Below are 8,426 nucleotides of genomic sequence, written 5' to 3' on the forward strand. Positions count from 1 at the left end.
TTCTTCTGTATGTGGTGGGGGAATATACTTGGTTAGTGTGATCCGAACTCGTACTCCGTCACATAAAGTGAACAAAAGGATGACTACGGATGTCAGTACAAAGATAGTTAGGCGCGGCGTTCGAGCTACGATATAAACTGCTGGTGCTCGTCTTCTTAGTTTGCTTCCATCAGTACTATCTGTGTTACTGATTTGGTCTCTTTGTTTCCGGCAGCGACGCCACGGAATGTGGCGTCTTCCCTTTCGACAAAGAGTATGGTGACAGAAATTATAGCGCGGGGTGGTGTATGATAGATCTACGTGTTTTACTAGTATATTTTCTGATGCAAAATTTACAGCTCACCGAATGTTGGTTTGAGGTGGCCGGTACTACTTACGAAGCGGATTAGGTGGGGGGTGACTTTCTCGGATGTGAGTACATGTGCGATGGACGTTGCGCTTCGTCCGACAACAGCATTTGCGAATATGTGACGTTCACGTCTGTACTGCGGGCAGTCGAAAATAGATCTTTTGACGGGTTAGTAATTTAGTAACATCACTGATGATCAATGCATTAGGGATGGGAAGACAGACTTCACGTTGCCTTTCCGTGAGCTCATAGGATCTTCGATGAAGTTTGATCGCCGCATGTGCTTCCGTACCCAAGATGCTACATCTAAAAATGCGGATCCGTTGAAAAGTCGCTTGCAAAGTGCTTGCGAGCGTTTTGAAAGTGGTTAGCTCAGGTCTGGCATCCGTAACCGTTTGTTTTTGGTTATGTTGCACCCTGACACAGCTTTCACGCAAGATCTCGTTGTATCGTCGATTATCATCACTGATTTAGTAGTACTGATATGATCATGAGTATCCAGTGATAATCTTCATTACACTATACAAGCTATATACATCGTAGGATATTATTTAGAATCGGATGAGCTCTCTCCGTTGCCTGCCTGCGATGGTCTAACATCCAGCACATACTGCAAATAACTATTGAACTCAAACTTTTCTTCATTGACAAGGGTGTCAAAAGCTTGCACGATCTCCTTGAATTTTTCTTCATGATGTTGGCCACCAAAAGCGTCAATGGTGATAACAGTGGATCGTTGTTTCTGCAATGCACAGTGAGTACCGCTGCCAACTGAGGCCATCACGTATTTGATGGACTTCAGTGGTGAGGCACCGAGAAAGGCTTCGCATCTCGTGCGCCACACAAAACAAACCATGCCGGCCATGATAAATGCATTTTGAAAATTTTGTGTTGACAGTGATATTCCCATGCTGAAAGACTCATAGTGAGTAAAGCGTTAGAAGTGTGAGATCAACATACCTCATCCACAGAATACGCATGCATAAAGAGTAGGGGATCAGTGCCCCAGATGAGTTTGCTCACCATTGTGATGCAATATTTTTCAGCTGTGTCAATCCACCCTTGTGGGGGAAACAGTTTGTATGATACAAAGACGCTGTCATGCGAAAATTGAGCAATTTTGCCACATATATTGGATAACGTGTTCAACACCTGTCTCCGATGGACATTAGTTATAAAATTTTCGATAACAACTACAAAATTAGTATGATGATATGAATGATTTGAGGAAAAACTTACCACCAACTTCCAAACAACAAGGTGTTGAATCTTTTATTGTGTCCTCAAATTGAGCAATATGTTTTTTCCGCTTCTGTGTCATCGTGTGTTTTGTAAATATCACCCGTGCAATCAAAACTTTTGCCCCCTTCACAGCATGCTTGATGTCATCATTTGACACACATACAGTCTTCAATGTCGCCGCCAAATGTTCAGCGGCGATGGGTGTTTGTAGTGCCGTTGTGTGTGCTTGTGATGATGTCGCGCGTGTCTGCAGTTCAGTGGTGCTGTGGGGGGCTTGCAGGATGAGGTATGGTGTTCCGGGTAGGTCAGCCCTAGTATTGCATTTTCTCATAGTACGTGCCGGCCCCCTGGTCTATGTAGCTGTTAGTTAGGGTAGCACAATGAATGAAAGGCTTACATGGACAACCTCTCCTCGAGGAATCTCCCCTTGCCATATAAGAGCTAGATTGGTAGCCAGGGGAATAAAGCCAGTCCCTTGGTCTACCACACTGACTCCTCCATTGGGGGCTTCATCGACCCATGGCAGTAAGGGTGTTCCATGCACGTGGGTACCCTCTTGAGGGCCCCTGGGCATGGTTAAGGACGAGCCATTGCATGGCTGGTCCCCTGTATCTCTGAATCTGTCTTGATCATAAGGGTACCTGTCATAGGATGTACTGTCATCCTGGGGCTGCAAAAAATTGGGCTGGGGGTTGGTTAAGGACGAGCCATCATATGGCTGGTCCCCTGTGTCTCCAAATCTATCTTGATTGTAAGTGTACCTGTCGTAGGATGTACCATCATCATGGGGTTGTGAAAAATTGGGTTGGGGGTTGGTTAAGGACGAGCCATCATACGGCTGGTCCCCCATATCTCTGAATCTATCTTGATCGTAAGTGTACCCATCATAGGATGTACCGTCGTCGTGATTGAAGTGCTGAGGCTGTGTGAATTGAGCGCTGAAAGACATAGAGCTGGATGCACTGAAAGATGTAGAGTTGGATGCATGGGAGTCATCGTATTGTGTGAATCCATGGAAAGAGTGCCGATCTGTTTTTTTTTGGCTCATTAGTTGTGAGTATGTCATATCCGCATATCCGGATCTCAGATCCGACCCTTATCTCAGATCCACATCTTATCTCCGATGCTATCCACATCTTATCCCCCTCTAACATCTCGTCATTCAATCTGTCCACTTGTCTGGTCTGGTCCACAACTCATCCGAATCCACAACCAGTGCTCGTCTCTTTTCGGTAACCCCCTAACTCCGGTATTTTGGTTATCTGTATATCCATCCTGCTCCCTTATCCGCTACCTATGTTTCATTTCCGTTTCATGATTTGTGATCCGTTTCTACTTACCAATAGACTATCCACATGCTTCGTACATAGCCTCGGACTCTGCTGATTGATCATTCCATTAGATACCTATAGTATATAACCTCCTGTAACTTTCTGTAGTACCTCAGTTCGAATATCATCTTAGTTCTGCTCATTCCTGTCCTCCGGACTTGAGTACCTCTACTCTCGTCACCCTCCAAGACTTAGGATTGATTCCTATAGTCTATCCGTATCCACCTCTGTCCCCGACAGTCCACTACTGTTAGTTTCTAGTCTGGACTCGTCTGGATTAGCCATACAATACTTATCCCTCATCCGGAAGTCATCTGGATCCATTATGCTACTCGTCCGACCTTCCAGATGTGCTAGGCTTGCCTTCCTGAAATAAGGGGCAATACTCAGGTAAGGGGCACAGCGCACGAGCTGAGGCCGAAGCCCTTCAGATCCAGTTACCCTTTGAGTACGACCTTAACACTCCTACAGTCTCCTTCACCCATTTAAGTGGGTGATTGGCAGAAAATTTGAAGCAGGTATGTAGAATTTCACCAGCAAGGAAGATGGACAGGCATGCACATATCCAATCATGCCAGTAAGGCATGTGGACTCCAGACAGATTGAGAGCTTTAGCCGCTTTCTGGAACTTGTCGAGGTCCCAGGGATCAACCATCTTGGCAATATCAATGAGGAGTTCCAATGTATGCTTCCTGGTACGAGGGGGGTGGAGGATCCCATCGCCAAAATGCTCTTGTGTTGCCATAGTCAGAGGAGATGCATTTTTAGCAACTGCAGCAATCATGGTGGCCTCTGGCAGGTCGCACACATGAGCTACAAGTGGCATGAAAACATAACAGATACAGTGGCTCAAAAAACTGTCTGCATGTTTTGACATTTTTCACTATCTATGATATTGTGTGAGAACGAACAAATGGCTCAAGGACATACTTATACCACATTGTAGTATGGCTTCAAGGCTTTCATTTGAGCCCTACACCGTGGGAATCGGTGGAGATATGGTGGAGACATAAGGCTTACAAAATCATGACTCACGCGGACAGTTTTTTGAGCACATATTAAAACTATATAAATCATCATTTATGACACCATAACAATCATGCCACCATTAAATAAATTATAAAGTGGTGTCATTATGTCATTTTAAAACCATATCTAACTATACAAACCAAAAATTTCCATATGTCATGGTTATATTCACCATGAAAGCCACCCCCCCTGCTCAAAGGGATAATATCCTCTCTCTTTCCTATTCTGGCCTCTCTGCTTGTCAAATTTCCTCTAGAACTGGAGTATCCAAGTCCACTGTGGCCAAGTTCATCAAAGAAAGTCACACAGACAAGGAAAACTTCTGTGAAGGGTGTCCATCCAAGCTCACCTCTACTGATAGGAGGGCTATTATTCAACATATCACTACAGGAAAGGCTGATAATGCTGTCCAGGTCACCTATTACATCAATTCCACCATCACATTCCCTGTCTCTTCACACACTGTGAGAAACATTCTCAAGCCAGCTCATCTCAGGTCAGTAACAAGGAAGAAAAGGCTCTCCTCTCTATCACACATAAACAGAGATGACTAACCTTTACCTTAGCCCATCAGAATTGGATTACATGGACTGGAAGCATGTTATATGATCATATAAGACCACAATAAATAGGATTGGGTCAGATAGCAAGGTATATATGTGAAAAAAGAAGGGTGCTAGTCCTCTCTGCATATGTGTGATAGAGAGGAGAGCCTTTTCTTCCTTGTTACTGACCTGAGATGAGCTGGCTTGAGAATGTTTCTCACAGTGTGTGAAGAGACAGGGAATGTGATGGTGGAATTGATGTAATAGGTGACCTGGACAGCATTATCAGCCTTTCCTGTAGTGATATGTTGAATAATAGCCCTCCTATCAGTAGAGGTGAGCTTGGATGGACACCCTTCACAGAAGTTTTCCTTGTCTGTGTGACTTTCTTTGATGAACTTGGCCACAGTGGACTTGGATACTCCAGTTCTAGAGGAAATTTGACAAGCAGAGAGGCCAGAATAGGAAAGAGAGAGGATATTATCCCTTTGAGCAGGGGGGGTGGCTTTCATGGTGAATATAACCATGACATATGGAAATTTTTGGTTTGTATAGTTAGATATGGTTTTAAAATGACATAATGACACCACTTTATAATTTATTTAATGGTGGCATGATTGTTATGGTGTCATAAATGATGATTTATATAGTTTTAATATGTGCTCAAAAAACTGTCCGCGTGAGTCATGATTTTGTAAGCCTTATGTCTCCACCATATCTCCACCGATTCCCACGGTGTAGGGCTCAAATGAAAGCCTTGAAGCCATACTACAATGTGGTATAAGTATGTCCTTGAGCCATTTGTTCGTTCTCACACAATATCATAGATAGTGAAAAATGTCAAAACATGCAGACAGTTTTTGAGCCACTGTATCTGTTATGTTTTCATGCCACTTGTAGCTCATGTGTGCGACCTGCCAGAGGCCACCATGATTGCTGCAGTTGCTAAAAATGCATCTCCTCTGACTATGGCAACACAAGAGCATTTTGGCGATGGGATCCTCCACCCCCCTCGTACCAGGAAGCATACATTGGAACTCCTCATTGATATTGCCAAGATGGTTGATCCCTGGGACCTCGACAAGTTCCAGAAAGCGGCTAAAGCTCTCAATCTGTCTGGAGTCCACATGCCTTACTGGCATGATTGGATATGTGCATGCCTGTCCATCTTCCTTGCTGGTGAAATTCTACATACCTGCTTCAAATTTTCTGCCAATCACCCACTTAAATGGGTGAAGGAGACTGTAGGAGTGTTAAGGTCGTACTCAAAGGGTAACTGGATCTGAAGGGCTTCGGCCTCAGCTCGTGCGCTGTGCCCCTTACCTGAGTATTGCCCCTTATTTCAGGAAGGCAAGCCTAGCACATCTGGAAGGTCGGACGAGTAGCATAATGGATCCAGATGACTTCCGGATGAGGGATAAGTATTGTATGGCTAATCCAGACGAGTCCAGACTAGAAACTAACAGTAGTGGACTGTCGGGGACAGAGGTGGATACGGATAGACTATAGGAATCAATCCTAAGTCTTGGAGGGTGACGAGAGTAGAGGTACTCAAGTCCGGAGGACAGGAATGAGCAGAACTAAGATGATATTCGAACTGAGGTACTACAGAAAGTTACAGGAGGTTATATACTATAGGTATCTAATGGAATGATCAATCAGCAGAGTCCGAGGCTATGTACGAAGCATGTGGATAGTCTATTGGTAAGTAGAAACGGATCACAAATCATGAAACGGAAATGAAACATAGGTAGCGGATAAGGGAGCAGGATGGATATACAGATAACCAAAATACCGGAGTTAGGGGGTTACCGAAAAGAGACGAGCACTGGTTGTGGATTCGGATGAGTTGTGGACCAGACCAGACAAGTGGACAGATTGAATGACGAGATGTTAGAGGGGGATAAGATGTGGATAGCATCGGAGATAAGATGTGGATCTGAGATAAGGGTCGGATCTGAGATCCGGATATGCGGATATGACAAGGAGCTTATGAGCTTGATACCCATTACATTGTCCAGCATAAGCAGGTTGGCACACGCCACTTCGCCAAAGGCATCACGCATGTCAAGCAAATGATGGGCCATGAATATAGAGATATACAATGCACTATTGTTACATCAATCGTAGGTGCCATTTCACCCAGATTCATTCACGCAATCTGCGGCCTTGTGGAATTCACATATCTCACACAGAACCCAGTTCATTCGCTCCAATCACTCCAAGCCATGATGCAGGCACTTTCAGATTTTCACTCCTTCAAGGACACTATCGTCGCTGCAGAAGTGAGGAAGGGGAAGAATGGTGTGAAAGAGGATTTCTTTATTCCAAAACTCGAGCTAATGCAGAGTTTTGAGGGTACAATCAGGAGGTTGGGCACATTGATGCAATTCTCAGCTGATACGACAGAGCGATTGCTCATAATGCACTGTAAGGACCTTTTCCCCAGATGGCTTGACAATGTAAAGATTTCACAGAGCAGTGTGTTTGTATTCTCAATCGTCAGGAGTCGATGGAAATCTTTGGTTTATATGCATTGTTGACTTCTCAGGGAGCATCACTGGTCAATGCCATACACACTGAAGATGAGGATGTCACAATCACTAATCCTGCGCTCTCCTGGGTTTCCCACATACTCCCTGACGAGGTGAAATCAGTTCATGGTCCCAGACCAGTCCGTAACCACTTTCTTAAGGGCATTCTTTCTGGAGATGCACTCACTGCTTTCCAACTGAATGTTACCCCAGACTATAAATCACTGTCACTGGCTGAAATACACACGAAATACACACTCCCTGACTTTGATCGCGTGCTCACCGACTTCATTCATCATTCATCCCTGGCCAACAGCAAGCACACCCACTGGGACCCCAAATATGGGCGCTTCCAGGTGTGGAACAAGTTTCAGCTGCAGCTGCACTCGGCCTTCCAGCCACGGGTCATCATGCCAGGCAGAGTAGTACAAGCATACCCGCCAAGCAATGATTTCCCCTTGGGTAACTGCAACACCATTCTTATTGATGGCCCAGGCATGGATGACAGCATAAGTATGTGTATTCCCTGTGTATTCCCTGTATATATTAAGCACTACTGATATCATATACAGTGAGTCATGTCACACAAGTTCGACTGATTTTTCAGCCAACGATTCAACAAGGTTCTGATGTGGAACTGCCAGCATGCCTTTCTAATCTGCTTCTCTATGTCCAGTATTTCTGTTTCATCTCTTGTCCTGAAGACCATCCTGAACTCATGATGTGGACCGTGGAACATGTGTACACTCATGATGCAAATGGTAACTGCCATAGACAGGGAGCCATCATGCAGGTTATGGATGCAACACATGCAGTCGAATTGATACCGGAGTATGGTGAGGCAGTGGACAAGAGCATGACCTCTGCAACATGCTTGGAAAGCTACAAGTGTTTCTTTCTGAATAATTTTGCAGACAAGGAGAGTTATCACGTATTCAGTACCAAGTTTGTATAGATAGTAGCTTGATCAGCATGTAGCAATTGTATTCGCATCTACCGTATTGCATATCTAAGCATATCGCATCTTATCATCCGAAGATAACTGGGCTTGAGTTTTATCAACCAGATATGGTGAGTAATATTGGCATTCAACATCTCCACCAATCGCATGAGTTCGCTAGTGAAGTCGTAAGCGTTCGTAAGTGTCCGTAACGCGCGTAACTTAAGCGTTCATTTCAGTGGTTTTGCAGATGTAGCATCAAAATAATGATTAGTCGATTAGGAATTTCTCTTTCCCCACACTCGTTCTTCATTACCGAGGTACACAAATAGTTTAGACGAGTTTTCTATAAGTGCAGCGATTTAAGCATTTGTTCAGCTTCTTTGTATCTTTTTCGAGTCCCCTCGATGACGGTGTCGTCGATTCCCCATCCCTCGCCGTTCCCGTTTGGTCCAC

At 44.5% G+C, this 8,426-nt stretch overlaps 3 protein-coding genes across 3 annotated transcripts; 1 reads left to right on the forward strand and 2 right to left on the reverse strand.

Moving 5' to 3' along the window:
- Positions 1-896: 896 nt before the first annotated feature.
- BJ212DRAFT_1306649 (uncharacterized protein) lies at positions 897-2,540 on the reverse strand (the record flags this gene model as incomplete). Its single annotated transcript, XM_041333824.1, has 5 exons — positions 897-1,091; positions 1,310-1,542; positions 1,589-1,715; positions 1,755-1,943; positions 1,989-2,540. The coding sequence occupies 5 exons, from the start codon at positions 2,538-2,540 to the stop codon at positions 897-899; spliced, it is 1,296 nt and encodes a 431-aa protein (XP_041185197.1).
- An 809-nt stretch (positions 2,541-3,349) lies between these two features.
- On the reverse strand, positions 3,350-3,799 carry BJ212DRAFT_1291462 (uncharacterized protein; the record flags this gene model as incomplete). Its single annotated transcript, XM_041332113.1, has 1 exon — positions 3,350-3,799. One exon carries the CDS (start codon positions 3,797-3,799, stop codon positions 3,350-3,352), a length of 450 nt encoding a protein of 149 aa, XP_041185198.1.
- A 1,626-nt stretch (positions 3,800-5,425) lies between these two features.
- BJ212DRAFT_1489820 (uncharacterized protein) lies at positions 5,426-7,985 on the forward strand (the record flags this gene model as incomplete). The annotated part of the gene is made up of 4 exons (XM_041341437.1): positions 5,426-5,740; positions 6,692-6,958; positions 7,003-7,543; positions 7,603-7,985. The coding sequence occupies 4 exons, from the start codon at positions 5,426-5,428 to the stop codon at positions 7,983-7,985; spliced, it is 1,506 nt and encodes a 501-aa protein (XP_041185199.1).
- Positions 7,986-8,426: the final 441 nt, after the last annotated feature.

Source organism: Suillus subaureus, assembly GCF_016647635.1.
Source record: "Suillus subaureus strain MN1 chromosome Unknown BJ212scaffold_335, whole genome shotgun sequence".
NCBI lineage: Eukaryota > Fungi > Basidiomycota > Agaricomycetes > Boletales > Suillaceae > Suillus > Suillus subaureus.